The sequence below is a fragment of the Prionailurus viverrinus genome, chromosome C2 (genome assembly GCF_022837055.1).
Source record: "Prionailurus viverrinus isolate Anna chromosome C2, UM_Priviv_1.0, whole genome shotgun sequence".
NCBI lineage: Eukaryota > Metazoa > Chordata > Mammalia > Carnivora > Felidae > Prionailurus > Prionailurus viverrinus.
The window spans coordinates 1,351,159-1,375,905 of NC_062569.1; the positions used below are offsets into that span (position 1 = coordinate 1,351,159).

The window sequence follows — 24,747 nt, forward strand, 5'->3', positions numbered from 1 at the left end:
CTTAAAACCGGCAGGATTTAAGCAAACACTTTTCAGTTCCAACTGTGGTTAGCAGCAACCGACGTATGACCCAAAACGAATGTAGAAAGCAATGCTTTCTTAGAAGAGCAGCACTGTTACAGAAGCGTGTCGGTCTCACGACCTTTGTTTCTGGTACCGGGGTCTTCTGGTGTGAATTCCTACCTACACAACAGGATCTACATCTGCATTCAAAACCACCTACAGCTCCGGATGCTGAAGATTCTTGTTCCCAACAAGATCAGTGGTTGGTTCTGAGGGGCCTGACTAGAGACCACTCTCCAAGTGGTAAGAATGGGGTAGACAAGGAATGAAGAATTTGGACAAGTCCATGTTTTAGGGTATCTACCTTATTTCCGGTTTTACCAACACTCCAGTTAGAAGCAACTTTCTATTATTTAACCACCATTTCTTCTCTTAAAAAGAAAGTTAAAATAGGGGCTAACTGGGTGGCTCAGTCGATTAAGCGTCTGACTCTTGATCTCGGCAGAGGTCATGACCTCATGACTTCATGGTTCGTGAGTTCGAGCTCTGCGTCAGGGCAATACTCACTGTTAGTGTGGAGCCTGCTTGGGATTCTTTTTCCCTCTCTCTGTCCCTCCCCGGCTCGTGTGCGCTTTCTCAAAATAAATAAATAAACTTAAAAAAAAGAAAATCAGTGGGCTGCCTGAGTGGCTCAGTCAGTTTGGCATCCAACTTCGGCTCAGGTCGTGATCTCACGGCTCATGAGTTCGAGCCCCGCGGCGGGCCTTGTGCCGACAGCTCAGAGCTTGGAGCCTGCTTCCGATTCTGTGTCTCCCCCTCTCCCTCCCGTCCCCCACCCACGCTCTGTCTCTCTCTTCCAAAAATAAATAAACATTAAAAAAAAAGAAAAAAAAAAGAAAGAATGAATGCCATCACTCAAACCTACTTCAAAACAGTTCTTTCCCACACCTGAATCCACCTGGGGACTTCAAAACTCAATGCTGTCCAAACTAAGCTCGTCACTTTGTACCCAAGTGTATTTGTCTCATTTGGGTTCTAGTGTGGTCTGTGGCACCTCCACCTACCCATCAAAACTTAGGAGGCATCCTGGACTCTGTACCACAGGTGTCCCCTCACTTCCACATCAGGAAGATCGTGCCAGTTCCGGCATGGGCCCACAGTCCTCCAGGGCTCCTACCGCTGACCTCCAGCTCCCCGAGAGCCCCCCAAACCGCCCTCCCAGCTGGCAACCAGGGCATCGCCGCGGTGAGCTGTAATCGCAGACGTTTTCCTCCATTACCCGGAGCTCCAGGGCAGCACATGTCCCCTGCATCCTCAGAAGTTTGCTGAACGAAACCGACCTGAAGCTAAAGAGACGGCAAACGCTTCTGCAAATACCGTTTGGACAGGACGCCCCAGAAAGGCAGCCGCCGCGGAGGTCCTCGGTACGCGGGCAGTGACGGACGGCTTTCAAATAAAAGCTAGGAGGGAAAGGAGAGGGAGTATCTGGAGTGGGGACAGAGGGGTATCAGTGAAAACAAGCTGTAGTTTCTTTTAGTGAGGGGTTTAACGCCTGGCGCAAACCTGTCTTTTCAAGTCGAAAGAAAATAGGAAAAAGTTCAAGAAGTCCGAAGGTTATCAAACGTGTGGGACGGCACACGTTCACGCAAGTGCAAACCCGACAAGCAGCAGACACCCTTCCAACTCCGCATTCTTTCATAAAACACCTCACAAATCTGATTTTAGCAACCTTGGTAGATGGAGAGCGAAAGATAGTGATTTCCTTCAGTGCGGCCTAATGAGAAAGCATGCCTGGGCTAAAGCATCCAAGAGACCTGGGTTCAAATCCTACCTTGGCCATTTAATTAGCTCTGTATTCTTGGCCAAGTTATACCTGCCTTCTGTGCCTCTGAGTTTTCTCTCCTACAAAAGGTGGACACCACCGCTCAGCTGGCGATTTCCGTGAGGGTGTCCAGGCAAAAAGTGCCACACGGATCCCCGCAGGACGTGGAAGGATTGATAAAAATCCTTGCCTCGAAGTGAAGGAGTGAGACTGGTAGGGAAAAGCGAAAGGAATTTTATACTTTTTATTCAACATACTTCTGTACTATTTGAATTCTCTTACAAGAATATTCATTTATATTCATTTATTGCTTATAAAAAAGTAATTAAAAATTAGCTGTGCTTAACAGAACATTACGAAGTGTACACACTTCAACGGGAGAAGCAGAAGCGTCTTTAGAAGAATGTCAAGGTAATGCGGTAATAAAAAAAAAAAAAAAGCCTGCTCACTGAGACAGTGATTCTCAACCTGTACGTCTGGGGACACTAGATTCCGTAAGATTCCCTTGATAAATTCACAGACCCATCTCTCCACAGCATGAACAGTTACAATTAGCTTAGCTTTAATTTTTAGCACAAATAACTTCTGCCAAGGACCAGAAGTACTTCAAGTGTTCAACTCGGGGTCTTGTGCAGCGAGGGAAGTCCGGTCGGTGCTGCCGGCCACTCACCCTCCGGCCCGTCTCTGCGCCTCAGACACACCCGCGGGCTCCCAAGGGGAAGGGGACGCCGGAGCCACAACCGCCGCAGCGCGGCCCACCTCGGGGACAATCCCGGAGTCTGTTTCCGAACAGCCCCTCAAGGCACTGCTCAACATCCAGGTGAGGCAAGAGTCCTTTACAAATCCACAGCTTTCCAAAACTACACCTTTTAAAAAACACCTTGTGAGGACGAGATGCTTCCTTTTACAAGCTTTTGGAAAAATCAAAATCTCTAGTTTTTGTCCCGTTATTGTAACACCGGCCCCAAGTCTAATGTTCCTATTTTAGAAACACTTTTCCAACGTGGAAACAAGGGCCATCAGCATGGCCCCATGCACACGAGCACATTCCTCTCCTAGGAATTTCAACACGGATGCTCTTCAAAGAGGGGGCTACTGCCACAGACGCACGGCAACCGGAAGTTCAGTTTTCAGAAGAGACTTCACACTTCAACTCCCGCAAGAGTATGACCAACGCAAACCTCACAAGCAGAACACTGGTCTAGAAAGGAGGAATGCTGAGATTTAGTATCAGGTCTAAAAGCCTCTGATTCGGGGGCGCCTGGGTGGCGCAGTCGGTTAAGCGTCCGACTTCAGCCAGGTCACGATCTCGCGGTCCGTGAGTTCGAGCCCCGCGTCAGGCTCTGGGCTGATGGCTCAGAGCCTGGAGCCTGTTTCCGATTCTGTGTCTCCCTCTCTCTCTGCCCCTCCCCCGTTCATGCTCTGTCTCTCTCTGTCCCAAAAATAAATAAACGTTAAAAAAAAAAAAAAAAAATTAAAAAAAATAAAAATAAAAGCCTCTGATTCGATTTGTCTAGACAAACAACATAAACCACCCCGATGGAAGAACTATATGAGTAGCATTTTATACACGTGAAGTCTGCTTGATGCTTCAGTTTAGTATCTGGTGGAGTGCTATGATGTTTTCTTAAATTTATTCTAAAAGCAGAGCTTTCTGTATAAGGTTGAAGTATGCTAACGTAAGACAAATATACAAGCCATGAAAATACCAGTTAATAAAAATCATCTGCATATGCCAACTCCTGTGGGTTTTCTTTCAAAAGGCATGCAGTGTTTAATGCAACACATACAGTTTTCTGGGTGTGGGGGATAAAAGTCAATTGAAGTGTGCCCTTTGACACAACACAGCATTGCCCTAGAGTCCCCAAAAAGGTTTAAGCTTGTCAAAAGACTTTTTTCTCATTTGAGGATAAAGAGAAAAAAAAAAACTTTAAAATACTGTATTTGCTATAATAAGATTCAAAATTCAAAATATTGGTTCTTCAAAGGTTTGATTTTGGCTAGTTCTCCATACCTAACACCTAAACAGGCATGTGGTTGAGAAGTGTATACAACTTCTTTTCCTACATTACAAAACACAAACAAACAAAAAAAATCAGCATGTTATACCTTTCTAGGAATAACAATCAACATACAACCTGATTGGTTCCACATAGGATATGACTTTCAGATTATTCCTCCATATTAAAACTTTAGCTAGAAAGTTCTCTCAAATATAACCGCACATTTCCCAGTTTTTAAGTTAACATTTACCTTTTTCAGATTATGAGAGTAATACATGTTTAATGACAGAAGATTCTATTAGCAGCCTGTAGGAGACTCCCACACACTCATCAACACCACAATCTTTAATATGAGCCTATTAGGCAAAAATATGATAGATTTGGTTTTATTTGTACTGTCCTGATTATTTTTCCCCCATTTCTTCAAGGTATAATTTACATACACTGGAAGTGACCGTTGTTAGTGTGCATTTCTGCTAGTTCTAACAAATGCACTCATGAGGTCACTGCCACAATCTAGATATGGAGCAGCTCTATCACTCCAGAAGGTTCCCTGTACCTTTACATTCCTCCCCTGTTCCTGGCCCAGCCCCTGGCAACCACAACTCCATTTTCTGCCCCTGGAAGTCTTGCCCATAAACGGAATCCTACAGGATGTAGTCTGGCTTTTTTAACGAATACATTTGAGATTCATCCACGGTGCCGCACATGTCAATAGGTCATCACTTTTTATTGTTCCAATGATCTTCCACTGCACAGATGTTTCAAAGCTTATTTCGGTCTGGGGCAACTATGAATAAAATCAATAAAACCATCTGTGTACAGATGTTTGTGCAGACTTAAGTTTTCATTTCTCTTGGGCAAATACCTAGGCAGGGGTGGGCTTCCTAAGCCATATAGTTAAGTGTACATGAGCTTTAAAGGAACTGCCTGATGACTTTTCACGGTGGCGCTAGGATTTTTACATTCCCATCCTCAAAGTATGAGATTTCCAGTTGTTCCATTCACACCCTTGTAAGCCCTTGGTACTGGCAGTTTAAAAAAATCTCACCCATCCTAACAGATGTGCTTTTAGTTTGCATTTTCCCTGATGACTAATGATGTGGGGCATCTACATGAGCTTATTATTCTATTATGCCTTCTCTGGTGAATTGTTTGTTTGCATCTTTCGTCCATTTAACATCGAGTTGCCTTTTAATTTACTGAGTTTTGAGAGTTATTTTATATATAACCTCTAGTAATACAGAAAAAAGCTTTATTTTAAAATGGTCATATTGACCGTATTTACATTTCCTGAAAACAGCTTCAAAAGCTTTCTCAAAAAATTACTTGAGTATAGTTGACGTTCACAGTTATATTAGCTTCCAACATAGTGTCCAACATAGTGATTTGACGATTCTATACATTACTCAGTGCTCATGGTGAGAAGGGTAGTCACCATACAACATTATTACAATATCATTTGTACTTTCCATTTCTGTGACTTACTTGTTTAAATGTATACCTCTTAATTCCTTTTATATTTTTCACCCCTCCCCCCATGCACCCCACCCCTCTGGCCACTTGTTTTCTGTATTTAAGAGGCTGATTTTTTTGTTCATTTGTTTTGGTTTTCAGATTCCATATGTAAGGGAAACCGTATGGTATTTGACTTTCTCTGACTTAATTCACTTAGTACAATACCCTCTACGTCCATCCATGTTGCTGCAAATGGCAAGATCTCCTCTGTTTTTAATGGCTTAGTACTCCATTGTGTGTTGTGTGTATACAAACTACATCTTCTTTATCTATTCATCTATCGATGGACACTAGGTTGCTTCCATATCCTAGCTATTGTAAATCATACTGCAATGAACATAAGAGTACATAAACCTTTTCAAACTACTGTTTTTTTATTCTTTGGTTAAATACCCAGTAGCAGAATTACTAACTGTATGGCATTTCTATTTTTAATTTTTTTTGAGGAACCACTACACTGTTTTCCACAGTGGGTTCCACCAATTTACTTTCCCACCAACAGTGCACAGGGGTTCCCTTTTCTCCCCATGCTTGCCCAACACTGGTTATTTCTTGTCTTTTTGACACTAGCCATTCTGAGCAGTACGAGGTGATCTCCCATTGCAGTTTTGATGTGCATTTCCCAGATGATTAGTAAGGCTGAGCATCTTTTCACAGGTCTGCTGGCCATCTGTTGGTTCTCTCTGGAAAAATGTCTGTTCAGGTCCTCTGCCCATTTTTTAATTGGACTGTTTGTGTTTCTGGTGTTGAGTTATAGAAGTTCTTTATATATTTTGGATTTATCATTTGCAAATATCTTCTGAGCTCTGAGAATTCTTTATGTATTCTCTATCAAATATGTGACTTCCAAATATTTTGTCCCACTTGGTGTCTTAATAAGATCTTTCAAGAAGCACGAGTTGAGGGGCACCTGGATGGCTCAGTCGGCTAAGTGTCCAACTCCTGATTTCAGCTCAGGTCATGATCTTACAGTTCATGGGATTGAGCTCCACATCGGGCTCTGCACTGACGATGTGGAGCTTGCTTGGGATTCTCTCTCTCCCTCTCTCTCTGACCCTCCCCGGATGTCTCTCTCTCAAAATAAATAAATAAACATTTTTTAAAAAAGAAGCAGGTTTGGTAAAATCCAATTTATCAACTTTTTCTTTTATAGATTGTGCTTTTGATGCTCTAAAATAGCTTTGCCTAAGTCAAAGCTACAGAGATCTTCTGTTTTCTTCTAGAACTTTTACAGTCCTATGTTTCACATTTAAGTCTATGATGCACATTTGAGTTTTTGTAAGTGTATAAGGAATGGACCAAGATTCATTTTTTGCATATGGATATCCAATTGTTCCAGTACATTGTTGAAGACTACTTAGGCTTTGTCCACTAAATTGCTTTAGCACTTCGGCTGAAAAATCAGTTGATCATATGTGTGGGTTTATTTATGGACTATATTCTATTCCACTGATTTATATGTATGCCCTTTTCTTAACACCATATAGTCTTGATTATTGTAGCTTTATACTAAGTCCTGAATACTCCAGTTACTTTTAAGGTTAAACTTTTCCATCTTTATTGGTTATTCACATGACCTTTTAATGAACTCTCTTTTCATTTGTCTTTAGTAGAGTTCCTCATTGATTTGTAAGAGCTCTTTCAATAGTGAGAATAGTAATCATCTATGTTACAAATTATTTCCTTGGTTTGTTTCCTAATTATAATTTCTAAAAAAATACATGTACAACCATACCATAAACTGGAATCAAACCATATCCATAAACTGGAATCAAATCTATTACCTTTTCCTTATGATTCCTGTTTAGAAAGGCCAAGATCTTATAAATGTTCGCTTTTGGGGGGGGGGGGGGGGGCGTGTAATTCGTGTTATACAAATCCTTAATTCACCTGGAATTTATTTTGACACATAACACAGACAGGAATCTGTCATTCCTTCTTCCTTAAATGTTTAACTATTTCCAATACAATTTATTAAATAATTCCTCCTCTGATGCCTTCTGATAACTGAGGAAGTTAAAACTATTAGAGCCTGTTTGCCTACATCACTTAAGATCACCAGCTAAACAACCATGCTGAGGTACAGCGGTGTCCTTGGGGGAATCGGTCCTTATACTAAAGGGTCACAAAGCAGACACATACAAGTACTCAACAAATGTGTGGCACCACTATTTGCCAGGCACTGTGCTAGGTGCTGGGATGTAATCATAATGAGACCTTAGAGGTTGGCAACAAAGGGAGAATGTCCAGGACAGATGACACTATTGCCCTTTGTGTCCCTTGCCACAATTCATCTCTCTTGATTCATTTGCAGGAAAACAATGACCATCTGGCTTATAATTGATGGCTCCATCTTACCTTCCACCGAGGATACCCGTGTTAGAGTTGCTTCCAAGTATGTACCTCACCCTACCTCCAAGAGCCCATAAGCACTGCTAAAGGCTTGGGCTCCATGTAGTAAACAGAGGGACTATCATATTTGGTTTGTTCTCCTCCCAGTTATGAGAAATAACTGATATACGCCTGCATAACTTTAACGTGTAGAACGATAGTCTGGTTTACGCATGTTGTGAAATGATTTAGTTAACACCCATTATCTCATACAGAGACAATAAAAAGAAAAAATAATTTCTCCTTGTGATGAGATTTCTTAGGATCTATTCTCTTAACTCTCCTATATACCACACAACAGTGTGAACTATAGTCATCATGCTGTTCACTGCATCCCCGGTACTTATTTAATCTTATAACTGGAAGTTTATACTTTTTGAACACCTTTTTCTAATCCCCATCCCTTGCCTCTGGTAACCACACTCTGATCTCTTTCCCTGAGTGTGGGGTTTGTTTTGGTTTGGTTTTAGATTTTCACATATATAAGTGAGATCATACAGTATTTATCTGTCTTATCTCACTTAGCACAACATCTGCAAGTCCATATTGTCACAAATGGTAGGATTTCCTAATTTTTTATAGCTGAATAATATCCCATGGTGTGTGTGTATACATATATATACCACAACTCCCTTACCCATTTATCCACTGATGGACACTTAGGGTTGTTTTAATGTCTTGGCTATTGTCAACAATGCCGCTCTGAACATGGGGGTGAAGAGATCTTTTTGAGTTAGTATTTTCATTTCCTTTGGATATATTCCCAGAGGTGGAATTGTTGAATCATATAGTACTATTTTTAGTTTTCTGAGCAAACTCCAGTTTTCCATATGGTTGTACCAATTTATATTCCAACCAACAGTGCAGAAGGTTTCCCTTTTCTCCACATCCACAACGGCATTTGTTATCTCTTGTCTTTCTGATGACGGCCTTTCTAGCAGGCACAAGGGAGTATCTCATTGCGGTTTTAATTTGCATTTCTCTGATGACTAGTGATATTGAACATCTTTTCGTGTAACTGTTGGCCATTTATATATCTTCTTTAGAAAAATGTCTATTTAGGATCTTTATCCATTTTTAACTGGATTATTTGGTTTTATTGTTGTTGAGCTGGAGTTATTCTATATATTTTTGATATTAATCGCTTATCAGATACATGGTTTGCAGATATTTTTTTCCCATTCCATAGGTTGCCTTTCCACTTTGTTGGTGGCTTCTTTCCCTGTGCAGAAGCTTCTGTGTTTGACGTTTTTATTTTATTGTTTGTGCTTTTAGGTGTCCTATCTGAAGAAATCATGTCAAGGAGGTTTTTTCCTGTCTCCTTCTAGGAGTTTCATGGCTTCAGGTCGTACATTTAAGTCTTTAATCCCTTTCAAGTCAATTTTTGTGAGTGGTGTTAAGACAGGGGTCAAGTTTCATTCTTCTACATGTGAATATCCAATTTTCTTCAATTTATTGAAGAGACGGTCTTTTCTCCAGTGAAGATTCCAGGCTCCCTTGTCAAACATTAGCTGACCACATATGCTTATTTCTGGACTCTTGATTCTGTTCCATTACTCCATTTGTCTGTTTTTATGCCTGTACCACTGTCTTCATGACTACAGCTTTATAGCATAGCTTGAAATCAGAAAGTATGAGCCTCCTGCTTTGTTCTTCTTTCTCAGGATGTCTTTGGCTATCTTGGGTCTACTGTGGTTCCATATAAATCTTAGGAATGTTCTTCTATTTCTGTAAAAAACGCCATTGGAATCTTAATAGGAATGGGCTTTTGGTAGTATTAACATTTTAACAACATTAATTCTTCCAATCCATAGACAAGGGCTACTTTCCATTTATTTTTGTATCTTTGATTTCTTTCATCATGTCTTATAGTTTTCAAAGTAGAGATCTTTCACCTCCTTGGTTTAATATGTTCCTAAGTGTTTTATTGTTTTTGATGCTATTGTAAATGGGATCAATTTATTTCATTTTCAGAAAAATTGTTAATGGATAGAAACGCTACTGATTTTTGTACATTAATTTTGCATCCTACAATTTTACTGAATTTCTGATTAAGTTCTAAGAGTTTTTTGGGGAGTCTTTAGGATTTTCTCTATATAAAATCATGTCATCAGCAACTAGAGACAGTTTTACTTCATTTCCAATGCTGATGTCTTTTAATTGTTTTTATTGCCTGATTGCTCTAGGTAGGACTTCCAATACTGTGTTAAATAGGAGACAGCGTCTTGTTCTTGATCTTAAACGAAAAGCTCTCAGCCTTTTACCACAAAGTATGATGGTGGTGGTGGGCTGGTCATATATGGCCTTTATTATGTTGCGGTACACTGCCTCTACACCCACTGTAAGTTCTTACCACAAATGGATGTTGAATTTTGTCAGATGCTTTTTTCTACATCTGTTGAGATGATCATGATTCTCTTCTTTCAATTCTAGTAACAATAATTGATTTGCAAATGTTGAACCATCCTTGCATCCCAGGGATAAATCACACTTGATCATCATGGTGAATCACTTTAATGTGCTACTGAATCCAGTTTGCTAGTATTTCATTGAGAATTTTTGCATCTATATTCATCAGGGATATTGGCCTGTAGTTTTCTCTTCTACAGTGTCCTCTTCTGCCTTCAGTATCAGGAAAATGCTGGCCTCATGAAATCAGTTTGGGAATGTTCCCTCCTCCTTGATTTTTCCAAAGAGTTTGAAAAGGATTGGTATTAATTCTTTAAATGTTTGGTAAAATTAACCAATTGGATTTCTGATTACTGAGTCAATCTCCTTACTAGTAATTGGTCTATTCAAATTTTCTATTTCTTCCTGATTCAGTCTTAGGAGGTTATATGTAGAATTTTCCCATTTCTTCTAGGTTATCCAGTTTGTCAGCATACAGTTATTCATAGCAGCCTTTTTGACCCTCTGTATTTCTGTGGTATCTGTTGTAATAGCTCCTTTTTCATTTATAATTTTGTTGATTTGGGTCTCTCACTCTCTTTTCCTTGATAAAATTAGCTAAGGGCTTGCCAATTTTGTTTATCTTTTCAAAGAACTGACTTTTAGTTTGGTTAATCTTTTCTATTGTTTTTTTCTGTTCTCTATTTATTTCTGCTCTTTATTATTTTCCTTCCTTCTATGTGGGATCTTTCCTGCTTCTTAATGTAGGCATTTATTGCTACAAACTTCCCACTCAGAACTGCTTTGCTGCATCCCAAGTTCTAGTTTTGCATACCCACAAGTTCTAGTATATTGTGTTTCCATTTTCATTTGTCTTCAGAAACTTTCACTTCCCCTTTAATTTCTTCTTTGATCCATTGGTTGTTCACGAATATCATGTTTTTTAAGAGTTTTTGGTTATGATTTCATGATTCTTTCTCTTCTTTGCTATCAGTGTGCCAGTCTCTAAGAGGTCTCTAATATTACCTATCTGTAAGTTGAAGGATGAAAATGTGAATTTGCTGAACTTGCTAGAATTTTATGTAAAATTAACCAAATAAGGATCTGAGTGAGACCCTGATGAAAACTACAAACAAAATACATGCAGTTTTACATGGGCTTAGGACAGTCCATTTCAGCATCCTAGGAGACTTTATCTGCTTGCTTCATGGTGCTCTGCTATGGGACAACTCAAGAAATGATCTAAAGAAAGTGATCAATAAATAGTTCTCTAATTGGTAAGAGACACTGATAGCTAAGGACTCTGAAGTTCAATTCTCTTACGTGAAGTAACACAAGAATGAAGTCTTAGAAGCCTTCCTTAATGATTAAAAAACTGTTCCTTCTAATCCCCTGACAGCAGCTAGAAGAGTCAAAAGTAGAAACGGAACACAACTTCGCTAACTCTTCTTACCTCTGCTGATTAATGAACTCATCTTGATACTGAAGCTGGATAGTAAATCCAAAAAAATTTTATCAAGCTGTTTAACTGACAACTTCAGAGCAACATAGCCCACCCACGAACTGATAACTGAGAACAAAATTAGGACTAATCTAAAACTACTGGGAATCTTCTACTTCTAGGTAGACTGCAATGTGTTGAGCAGACTGAAGGTCCTGCTGTTAACAACTAGAAACAAAATGATAACTTGCAGAAATCCGGTTTTCAAGGCCTTGGAAGCAACAGAAATAAATGAACTGAAATTCCAGAATCAGGAAGAGCTCTAAGAGCTGAGGCAGAAATCCAAACAAGAATCATGTGACCTCAGGAATATCAACAGATCACATGCGTTCCTAAACAAGGTTAAACCAAATCAACTTATACTATACCTAAAAGAAGAGCCTTTGTCTACCAACTTTTTAGAAACCTGAAAAATAGGTAAATTTAGGAAAATACAGCTAGTCTGATGCAAGAACATAAGCTTGCAGTGGACTGACATTCAAAGTCTCATGTAACAATCAACTGGTTTTTGTACACATTAGTCTCCTGAGAATTTGTTAAGCTGGTTTCAGTCCTCTAGAAACTAATTACCACTGAGCACAAAACTGAGAATCACACTTTGGAACTGGGGGATCACACCGTCTGAGGGGCTTTCCTGCCATCTACTGGAGCTCCTGATCCACGTTAAGTCTCTTTAAACTGTAACAAGGACCTAAAGTCAACGAAGAGTTGATACATACAAACTGTTCATGACACAAAATGGGTTTAAAAAAAAAATACCAAACACACCAAATACCTACAAATTAAGTCTTCGGCTTTAAAAAACAAAAAGGACACCATATCCCCAACGATCTGATGTTCCTTTTGGGAGAAGCCCTGTCTATAAGCTTACCTCCAGCTTTCCATTACCATCTTCCCAAGTCATAGCTAGGAAATTTAAAACACTATAAGGAAAATGAGAGATTAATGTATAAAACAAGTCAGTCAAGTAGCCAAAGGCACAAAAATAAGGACACAATTCCACACCTCTATTTTATGTTCCAAAGCTTACTTCAAAACTGCTTCAAAGTTGTGGGCCCATTTTTTTACTCAGCCCCACAAGCCTGCAAGATCAGATCTAAAATAAGCTTCATAGCGGTATGTTAGAACATGCTTCAAACCGCAGACCTGCCTCAATGTGCAGAGTGGAGGTGAGTCCAGGACATGTTAATATATAGGCACAAGACAGGGAAAAGGAGTTCCAGTATGAGCAAGGGTATCGGGCGGGCCATGGGGGAGGGGGCACGATTACACTTTGTAAAAAAAATTTAGCAGAATGTAAGTTTTCATTTCTTTAGTTCGTTTTCTGTAATATTTAACTCATTTAAACAAACATTAGGGCCTGTCATGTTTACCTGGTGACAGGAATGGAACACAGATAAGATATAAACAAACACACAGTTCTCTTTCTCAAGGACCTTACTATTGAGCAAGAGGCACAAGCGAGCCATCTGAAATGAGTGAGGTTTGGCGTCATCCCATCTAATTCCAATGGGAAAAGGCCATTAGGGCATGTGTCCCCTTCATCTCATCATCCTCTGTTTTTAGCCATGTTTTTAGCCATCTAACAACCCCCCCCCCCATTATTTTTATCCAACAAACCAGGGCACCTACTCTGTGCCTGGCTGCATCCCAGGCAGAATTTAGACGTATCTACCAAGAGCGTCTCCCTCCACAGTCTTTTTCTCCTACTTGCTGGACAGGGCCCAAACGCTGAGGTCCTTACAGAGTTTTTCTTAGGTTTCAGGGTTTAAAATAATTGCAAATTAAACTTTTATAATATTGTTAGGCGCTGTTCTACACTATAGCGGATATAATTTTTAAAATATCACCATCAGGCCAACCAATAGAAACGAGGTGAGATAAATCAACGTTTTTCTGAAGACGAAGTGGGTTAGACAGAAAATGAGTTAATCGAGGATGACGGGAAGAGGACATTTAAAAACAGCGAGTCCGTGTACTGGGATGACGGGCGTGAGGAAGGGCCGGTGCCACAGAACGTCCCGGCTAATGAGCTCGGCTTAGCCCCGCGGTGCCCTCTTCTAGGCCCACTGGCCATCTTCCTCCGCCGAAGCCGGCGGCGACGTGTGAAGATCCGGCCGAGGGAAGCCACGGCCCTGGAAAGAAGAAGACCACACGGCCGTGTGTGTGACCGTGACCGTGACCGTCGAAAGCGTTTCCTGAGCAGCTGCTCCGCGAGTCCTGACAACTTCGGGACCCCACAGGCGACCTCCCGATGCGCGGGGACAGTCTCCCCAGAAACGGAGACGCGTCGCCACCAAGTCCCACCAGGCCATTTCGGAGCGAGCCCGAGGGCGCCGTCGAGCACAGCACCTACGTGTCAACACGTGTCACCCGTTTTTAAGAAGACCACGGTGACGTCGCTCAACATTCAGGAGTTCGGACCGTGTGGCGACGTGTATCGTGACTACCTCGATTCCGAGTTTACCGTGTTGCAGGTGTGCGTTAACGGCTGAATTTTTGTTTTGCCAACGGGTCCTTCTTCAACAGGTTTCTGCGTCTCCCCACAAAAAAGATAAAAAAAACACCCAAGTAGATTTGATATTTTCAACTCCCTAAGGGTTTCCTGAGGCTACAACCCGAAGTGAATAGATTTAATTTCTGTATTTCTGTATGGAGACAGTTACCTGCTTTAAGTGGTTGAGAGAGCTCTTCTGAAGTTCCAGGAACCTAACCCGTTACCAAGCAAATCCTTTCATTTGTTTTCATCTAACGTTAAAAACACACACTAAGAAAAATCCCGCCTTTAGAAGTTAACCTATTCCCCACCTTCCGAAAGTTCACCACCGCTAGAAACACGTGTGAGAAAAACACAAGGGCCAAGGGCCCGGCCGCCCTCGCTCCCGGCTTTCCCACGGCGGCCGACATTTCGGCAACTCCCCCGAGGCCAAGCTTCCCAAGGCGCCGAAAGCCCCTCCGGAGGAGAAACGAGGCCGCGATCTCTGACCGGCCTTCGGGACGGCGGCCCGGCTCCACGGGAACCCGGCGTCTGTGACTCTTCCGCGAAGGCGGTGGCGACAGTTACGCCGGACCGAAGGCCGACTTCGGGTCCGGCGCCGGGCTAAGCACCAGCGCGTCCTCCTTCCTCGAGCCGCCGCCGTCCTCGAGGCGGCAGCCGTCACTACCCTCGTTGCACACACGCCGGTGAGGGGGCGGCGGGGGGCCGAGCGGGTGGCAGGCGGGCAAGAGCCGTCGGGCCAAGGGACGGGAGGCAGAAGGGCCCCGAGGCAGGACTGCGAGCGCAAGGTGACTGACCGCAAGGGGGCGGCCTCGCGGGGCCGCGCGGGCCACTGAAGGCGCGGGAGTCGCGGGTGAGGACGACACGGGGGAGCCGACCCTGGGGACCGCGCTGCCGCCCCGAGGCCTCCGCTTCCCACAGGGAAGGAACGGGAAGACCTCCGAGGATTCCGAGCAGAGCAGAGCCGAGCCGCGCACTGAAACTTCAAAAGGAACGGGGAAGCGGTTCTCCCTGACGGGCGGTGACCGCCTGCAACGGCCGCGTCCCCGGCACGGCGCCCCCTTCCGGCCGGTCCCCGCTGCCTGTGCCGGCTCTTGGCGCCCGAAGACCCGGGGCCAAGTCTCTCCCGAACCGTCAACGTCCGGGAACCGGCGGCCGGAACATTTTTTTTTTTTTTTTTTAATTTTTTTTTTTTCAACATTTATTTATTTTGGGGACAGAGAGAGACAGAGCATGAACGGGGGACGGGCAGAGAGAGAGGGAGACACAGAATCGGAAACAGGCTCCAGGCTCTGAGCCATCAGCCCAGAGCCTGACGCGGGGCTCGAACTCACGGGCCGCGAGATCGTGACCTGGCTGAAGTCGGACGCTTAACCGACTGCGCCACCCAGGCGCCCCCGGCGGCCGGAACAAATGACGGGAAGGCGGCCTCGGAAATCCCTGCCTTCTCCCTCCTTCCGAAGACGCACAGAGTCGTCCGGGCGGCCCGGCCCCCACCTCCTCACGCCAGGAGCCCGAAGACTCGGGGTCGGGCTCGAGAGCGAAAAGCGGGCCAACCGTAACTTCCGGCGTCTATTCCAGCGGCACCTGCGACCACGAGCCCTGCACGCCGCTGCCTTTCCACGCACGCTCTGACAGGGAGGGAGGAAGAGCGGCCCGAGGCCAAGTAAAAGCAAACGAGACCAAACCCGAGTCGCGTCAGTTGGCAGCCAGGGCCCTGAGAAAAGTACCAGGTGCCACAAATCTTCCGGACGAAGGACACGGTTTCGAACGAGGCAGCGAGGGAACCTTCCGACCTGCACGAGGCCAGGGGACACCTGACAAGCAGCTCTGGGAACGGCAGCGTGAGGGGAACAAGCAGGACGGTCTCCCGGCTCCCAACGGGACAGGCCCGGGTGTCCAGCCTGAAGTTCCAGGCGCGGGAACAACATCAGGAAAAATTTCCAAAGGACCTGAAATTTGGTTTTCACTTACTTAGCCCCGAATAAGCACAAGGTGTGATTAAAATGGGGCAGAGGGAGGCGAACGAGAGAAGTTTAAGCTCAATCATCAGTATCAAAAGAAGAATTTTATGTTCTTGTTAAAAATTTTTGAAACTGAAGAGATTTAAACATTTTTTTTTTCCTGAACACTTATTCCTTAAAGCATATGAGAATTAAAATGTCGGGAGTCTATTTTTCCACTAATAACCTAAAACATTTGATCCTACAATTTTAAACCAGAGGTAGACGAGGCTGGATGCACATCAGAATCTCACAGAAGCTTCTGGATAAGGGCCTCACCCGAGACTATCTGAACCAGAATCTCTAGGGCGGGGCCCTGGCAAGGTTTGCTTGTTTTTGAAAAGTCTGCTCCAGGTGAAATTTACCAGTGGTGAGTAGAGAACCACCAATTTAGATCTTACCACTAGCAAATTACACTAGAAAGTGGCATCAGTATATACTTCACTTTATCTGAATCTTATAACACAGTGAGAACAATAAGCACCAGAGCTAAAAATGCAGTAGGGAAGACATTAAAGGACATCTGTCATTTTAATCACATTTTTCAGGCCTCTCGTTAAAAAAAAAATCAATGGTTGAGTTAGCCTAAAAAACCCCTACGTATGGTACCTATAGATTACACTACCTATAACATGTCGTGCTCAAGAATCTTTATTACGAATATTAAGTTCTAGAGTAGCTTATTTATATCTCAAAAGATTTTACTCAAAGCACAGAATGGCTCTTCCCTAAATACATAATTATACAACAGTCACACTGTAAAGCCAGCACGTCGTGCATACAGAGCTAATACTGTAAAGTGCTTTTATTTACATAGGGTTCGTGGCAGATCAATTTTTACCTATGATCTCTGAAATAACTCATTTGTTTCACAGGCACACGGAACTTCAGAAAGTTTAGGAAAGGAGTTTTTTCTTTTGGTTTTACGTGACAAGTGGTGATGGTATACTCTGTAAAAGGTATCTTTCAGAATATCTGACCTGCACTCGGCAGCTGGATTGCGGAAGGTGTGCACCACGTTTCTAAGGATACGTTTTTCACTTCCACACAACTGAACACCGCATGCGGCCGCCTGGGCCCAAGGAGGCAGTGCGGTTCATGCTGGATACGTACCATGTAGGCAGGTTTTATATTTACCTTTTTATTTATTTATTTATTTTTTAATTTTTTTTTTCAACGTTTATTTATTTTTGGGACAGAGAGAGACAGAGCATGAACGGGGGAGGGGCAGAGAGAGAGGGAGACACAGAATCGGAAACAGGCTCCAGGGCTCTGAACCATCAGCCCAGAGCCCGACGCAGGGCTCGAACTCACGGACCGCGAGATCGTGACCTGGCTGAAGTCGGACGCCTAACCGACTGCGCCACCCAGGCGCCCCTATGTTTACCTTTTTAAATAAGACGAACAAGATAGTGCTTTAAACAGACCAAACTTACTTCCCTATGCATAAAAAGGGCACAAATGATCCCTTAAAAATGCATAATCTCAAACTCTACACTCAGGCCTAAACTCTGTGACACAAGCCAAGGTCTTCTAATCTATAATCCATCAGGGCTCACGGTCCAAATGGCAAATTTTAAGAGTAGGTAATAAAAACTTAACCACAGTCTGACTCTGGGAAGAGAAAGTTCAAGTCGGAAAACACAGAAACATTACTAAAGCATCTGTCTCTAATAAATCGTAACTTTGAGCAGGAAAAACGAAACTATACCCCCTCAGATTTGGTGCCCCTTGGGAGGGACTGTAAAAGCAAATACGTTAACAGCTTTTCTGGAAGAAATCTGAAATAAAAGCAAGGAGTTATCAATTCACAACAAACTATAATAGCAGATTTAGATAAACCAAAGAGAAAATTTCTGATTTATGCCCTTCTGGACTAACTTCAAAGTTCTATCACAAAGGTATTACACCTTAGGTTGTACAACGTGTACAGTAAGGACTGATTTTTTTAAAAGTTTTCAAAGAAAATATTTACAATTATACACATGATGCTACAATCACAGTTCTGGTGGCTGCCCATTTCCCAAACTGTCTAAAAAAGACTCTTGTAGGAGGGAGTATGTGGACATATTTCTTCATGGCGTTAAAGCAGAGGAAGGAACAGGCTGTCCCGAGTACATTCAATGTGGCTTCTAGTTAAACCACAACTCTTGGCTTGAATGTGCCACGCAAGATTTCCAAAATCTGGTATACTGCACACTCTATAAGTAGCACATAAATTAACAGTCAAGAATATCTCAATTTATGTTTTACTAATCCACTTTTTCACAAGATAAGGCAATGCTTTTCAGATAGACCGGCTAGTCACTTTTAAATTCACACTGGATTTTGAAATGTTCTTCGCATGTACTAAGTTAGGTCAAAAAAAGGAATAGTTAAAGATGCTTAGGAACACAATTTTAAGATATGCCCAGAGTCTTCATCCGCTCTTAAAGCATTATTGAACCAGAAAAAGTATATATTAAGTAATAAAAGCAAACTAAAAATCTGTAAAAGGTACTACAAACTACATATAGTTCTTGTTCACAGGTAGAGGGAATGATATGATACTGACTAACTCTGAACATTAAGGGCAGACGCCAATACATCCTAAAACAAAATGACAAAATAGAATCTATGGCAATAAGCACAGTTACACATTGATAAAAGGTATAGGTCATTATGCAAAATAAATTATAGAAATTTACATACTTTACACAGCTAGAAAATAACATATAAAAGCAAAAATTGATTAAAATACAAAATTCAGATTAGAGTAGGGAACTAGTATAATTCTCTCAGAATATAACATCAGAATAAAAACCTGACACAGAGGAACAAATTATACAATTAGCAACTTCAATTATGTACAAAAACTTTGTATATGCTAAAAATAGTCACCAAAAATCACTATGTATTAAGCCACACAGAAAATCTAAAAATACTCCCCGAAGCAAAAACCAGTAAGGTTGCAATGTAGACTACTGACTGCCATGTACTAAAATTAGAAGTTAAAAACCAAACAGCTAAAAAGAAACATAAATCTATCTACTTTGAATTAAAAAAGAAAAAAAGAACCTCTGGATTAAGTAAGAAATAAAAGAGTAAAGATAAACTTCAGCAATGAAAAACAATGACCAGAGAGTGAAATCCTCAGGATGTTACCAGAGATTGCAGGAGAGAGCAACACACAACCTTAAATGTTAGAAATCAGAACAATGAAGAAAAAAAGCTTTCAACTGAAGACAGTAGAAAAGAAAACAAAGGGAAACTGAAAGATCATGGAAAAAATTAGTAACAACGAAAGAAAAAGTAATGACGTAGAAAACAAGTGCAGTTGTAGGCATCCTCCCACTTTCCTTTTCCTTTTTTAAAAACTTTTTAAGGGGCGCCTGGGTGGCACAGTCGGTTAAGCGTCCGACTTCAGCCAGGTCACGATCTTGCAGTCCGTGAGTTCGAGCCCCGCGTCAGGCTCTGGGCTGATGGCTCAGAGCCTGGAGCCTGTTTCCGAATCTGTGTCTCCCTCTCTCTCTGCCCCTCGCCCGTTCATGCTCTGTATCTCTCTGTCCCAAAAATGAATAAACGTTGTAAAAAAAAAAATTTAAAAACTTTTTAAAAGTTTTTTTAAGGCAAGATTGAAGATAAAAGAAAAAAAACAAGAAAATTATAGTGAATACCTGTGTACCCACCATCCAAATTAGAAAATAAACATCACCAATACAGATAAAACCTTCTAGATATGCCTGCCCCTCATGTAACCTCATGCATTCTTCAGAGGTTTACTACATGTGCATGCACCCCTGAACAGTACATAATACTGCTTCATATGTTTTAAACTTTGATATAAACGTTGTAATACTATCAGTATTCTTAGGAATTTGCTTTTCTTAAATGTTTGTGAACTACAGCCATGATGACATCCATGGTTCATTAATCTTCACCAATATATAGAATTCCATCACATGAATATCAAACAATGTATTCCCCTGCTGATGAATACTCAATAAGGCTGTTAAAAACATTCTCTGAAAATCTGTGTACATGAGTGAGAGCATCTCTAAGGGTGTGTACACAGGAAAAGAAATGCTGGGTCTCAGGATTGTGTACTTCTTTAACTTTAGTAGATAATTGTCTTCTACGCAGTACTAGTTAGATTTCCTGAAGATCTATAGTGTTATCTACACTTGGTTTTGTCTTAGTTTTTCCCAATGTGAAAAGTATGGATAGTATCTTATCAGGCTTTTATTTTCCCTGATTATTACTGAGGTTGAACATCATCATTTCCATGTTCAGACATTTATGCTTCCTCTTCTGTAAATTCTTGGCTTCATTTTCTGACGAGACCTGCTCCATTCATCAAAAATCTCTGACTCAAATATCCTAATGAAAGGTTTCGGTGAAGCCTTGTTATCTGCGGTGGGCAGGAACCATTCAACAACCCTTTCTTTTACAGGACACAGAAATCTAAGACGAAAAGCAGTATTTTGGTGTACAGAATATTCAGTATAAAATTGGTGCTCTTCAATGTGTGCCTTTAATCTTCCATAACCTGCATTTCAAATGATCAGAATGCAAACGGAAGACTCCTAAGAAGTGTGATATCATGTACATGTAATATTAGAGCATTATTATTCCAAGATTAAACTAAACATTGTAAAAGCTGACCACACCTTCAGCTTAACGACTTGTTAAAAATTAAGAATAAATTCCTAAATTCCTACATGACTTTCAAAGCAGATACAATCCCAAAGGGACAACACTGCCACAAGATGAAAAGGAGCAAACACTTCCACCCGGAATAGATAACTCAGGACAAGAGAGAACACAACGTTTTGGAGTGAAGAGAGGGTAGCTGGCAATGCAAAGGGCTACCAAAATTCTGGAATCCACCATAGAGCAGATGTCTGTATGTCAATTTCCTGTCCTATACAATGAAACAGACAATAACCACCACACTGGTCGCTGTGAAAAGTAAACACGGTAACACAGGATACAATACCTCTATCTGATTCAATTCTACTCTATGGATGAGGAAATGAAGCAGAGAGAGATCAAGTACACTCTTCAAGATCACAATTAATAAAAGATCCCCATGCCCAAATTCTTCATAATGTACTGTAGCATTCACAGTACTTTTCCAATATGAGTCTCAATGAGTGTTAAAGGATATGTCCAGGAAGGAGCAGACTAGGGGCACTACCAGAAGGATCTAAGAAGATAGGAAATGTACTCAGACGTTCAAAAGAATTACAGTGAGCAGGTGATGGTTACCTTAAATGATAACTTACTCATTTTTCTCTGTGCTGACGAATATACTTAGATGTCTGCCACATAAGGGGTAAAACTAACTGCCAGCTTTAGGAATACACGGCATTCATGAAACCCAATCTGTTAATTAAGACACATTTAAGAAAGTCCCTTAAGAAATTATTTTCAGATAAACAGCAACCAATTTGACCAACTATTCTCTAGCTGGTGGAATTCAAGTGGGCAAATATTGGAGGAAGGTTACCTACCTACTGCGGGTGCATCATATTCATCACCAAGCAGAATTTCTGGAGCAGAATACGCAAGAGATCCACAGCTTGTTGTGAGCTTCTTCCCTGGTTGAAATTTGTTGCTGAAACCAAAGTCTGTCAACTTTACAAGACCTTGTTTTTCGAAGAAGACTACATTCTCTGGTTTTAAGTCTCTGTGAACCACATGGAGTTTATGGCAATAAGATATAGCATGAACGATCTGAGCAAAGTACTTCTTGGCCAAATCTTCATTAAGTCCCTCTTCGTGTTTCATTATGTAATCGAACATATCTCCTCCATCTCCAAGTTCCAGAATAAGATAGAGTTTGGTCTGGGTGTCAATAACTTCATAAAGGCGTACGATGTTGGGATGCTGCACTAGTTTCATGCATCTCACTTCTTGGAAAAGATGACCGGTGGCTAGAGTGTCCAATTTTGTCTTGTCAATAACTTTGACTGCTACTTTTTCACCTGTAAAGACATGCCTGGCAAGTTTAACCACTGCAAAATGACCTCGACCCAAGGTTTTATCCAGATCATATAATCCAGCAATCTTTCCATCATACCCTCGCTTGAATCCTGCCATGCTGGTCCAACAGAAGAAAAAATATATAGACTGTTCAAAATGGATCTTCTCATATAAGAATATTTGGTGAAAATAAGGAATTCATTTTCAGTGTCGCCACGGACATCTACAAAATAAGAGAAGAAACAAAATTAAGTTTCTGTAGCTTTTCCTTTTATAGTTTCCTTACTTTTTTTTTTTTTTTTTAAGAGAAGCCTGAAGTAAATAAATTGAGACATAAAATGAGTAAGGGCCATATAACAACCTGTTTATATATTTGGGGTTTATATTACAAAGGCTGAGAATTTAAATACCATATTAAATTTTGCAAACTGAAAAAAAAAACTGATTTGTTGAAACAAGTTTTTGGTGATGTCAGAAATAAGAAACCTGGCAAGTTTGATAAACTATGTTTAAAAAAAAATTTTCCCCCAAAGTAATTTCAATTAGTGTCTTAAAAAACAAGGCAAGAATTGACAAAAGGGAAAACAGAATAAACATTTGGACAGAAACCCAACAACTTTTTCCTGTTATTCCAAAACTAGCACTATTTCCTGTAAGTACCAAAAAAATCCCTTTAGTGAAGCCTCCTCTAGTTAGAATTCCAGCTGGAATTCCCTTCCCTTCTCCGTTATCTCCACAGCAGCTTGGACACCACCAGCCCATGAGGTCTTATTCTACAGATTTTCATATACACCATTTCCCTCCTAAGACCGTAACTCTTAGGTTCTATTTTTTTCCTTCTACCCTAAGGTTCTATTTTTTTCCTTCTACCCTCCCCTCCCCTAAACAGTGTTTTACATATAACAGGTAGTCAATATTTTGTTACATTTTGAAATTCAACTTCTTTCCAAAATGTTTACATGCCAATTGTTTGCTCTTGTGTCACTAGTGCCTAGAATGGCAACTGACACACAGTAGGTGCTTAATAAATGTTTGCTGACTGGTACTCGCCCTTTGTACTTATCAGTTATGCCTCTATTACAGTCTTCACACTGTCAAACCAAACTCACCACAATCTGTTTATAGTTCAAAAACAAACAAGCATGCATTTAAAAAAAAAAATTTTTTTAACGTTTATTTATTACTGAGAGACAGAGAGAGACAGAGCATGAGCAGGGGAGGGGCAGAGAGAGGAGGAGACACAGAATCCGAAGCAAGCTCCAGGATCTGAGCTGTCAGCACAGAGCCCAACGTGGAGCTCGGACTCACAAACCGGGAGATCATGACCTGAGTCAAAGTCGGATGCTTAACTGACTGAGCTACCCAGGCACCCCAAACAAGGATGCGTTCTTAAACCATCTTAAAGATCCTTTGGTTTTAAAGACCGTATCTCACATGGCATTTAAAATTCTAAACCTTTATTATGTAAACTCTAAATACAGAAATCAGCTCTTATAAATGACCTTCAGAAAAACAAATGTATAAAATCATACAAATTAAGACATCACTTTAAATCTCACAAATTCAACTCCCACTATTATTTTTTCTGACCAAAATTTAATAGAATTATTATAAAATCCAATGAGGAATACAGCCATCTCCCAAGACTAGCTCTCTCCCATGAGTGCATACAACCCTTCCCTTCTGCAAAGTCTCTTCTAATGCTCCCAGTATATACTTTCATGTTTCCAGTTGTTTTATTAAGAACAGTAGTTACATCATTTACTCCCACTTAGATGAAAACATCCCAAAAAAGTAAATCGTACATAGAACAAGGTGTTTTTTTTTAAAAGCACTAGCATTACATTCTTTCAATCTCGTTTTTGCTTAAAAGAACAGAAGAAAAGCGAACATTAAAAACCTATTATACGTATTTGTGTAAAATGAATCAAAGTGCTGCAACTATGATTCAAACTGTTCTTATTTCAAAGCCCACGCTCTTTATAAACATTTAATCACACTAAATGATGTTATGCTTAGGGTAGTATCTGGAGAGTTAAAGTACCAAGTATAAAAGAGGCATAAAGTCATTCCCACATGCAAACTGAAATTATCTGAAACACCTATCTGGAGCAACCCTCAAATATCTATATTAGCTGTTAGTATGTTTATTAATATGTTTTTTATATTTTAGTAATTACCATAATAATAAATATAAGTTACCACTTACTGAGTAAGTATAATATCTCACTCATATACCAAACTCTTTACATCATCCTCATTTAATCCTTACAACTGCCCTCAGAGATAGGGATTATTAGCCCCATTTTGAGGCACAGAAATGGTCAGTCACTTGGCACAGGCTACCAGGTCCGTATGTAAGACTAGGATTCAAACCCAGGACCACCTGACATCAAAATCTGTGCTTTTAACCACTATCTACACTGTTTCTGCAATCTAAATGATTAATCCCGTTTATTCTATAAAGATTTTTAAAATAAGAAACCAACAGTACTACATACAGGTGTTGGAGAAAAAGCAAATTTCTTCTACACTGTGTATTATCTTGTCATATAAGCTAATAATTTTAATGACAAGATTAACAGGAAAATCCAAGTGGAAAGATGTTGCTTTATTTGGACAGTAGTTCCCCCAAAGAAAGTTTAATTCAGGCA

The 24,747-nt window shown here is 41.0% G+C and overlaps 1 protein-coding gene across 6 annotated transcripts in view; it reads right to left on the bottom strand.

The window, feature by feature from the left end:
* Window positions 1-24,747, bottom strand: part of SNRK (SNF related kinase) — a 59,947-nt gene that overhangs the window by 20,186 nt on the left and 15,014 nt on the right. For 4 of the 6 annotated variants that reach the window (XM_047875074.1, XM_047875077.1, XM_047875075.1 and 1 more), the window contains exon 2: window positions 21,622-22,316. In XM_047875074.1, the coding sequence (XP_047731030.1) occupies window positions 21,622-22,210 (589 nt within the window). In that variant the 5' untranslated portion in view covers window positions 22,211-22,316. The remainder of the gene's footprint in view (window positions 1-21,621; window positions 22,317-24,747) is intronic. The other 2 variants (XM_047875073.1, XM_047875078.1) reach the window with 1 other exon arrangement.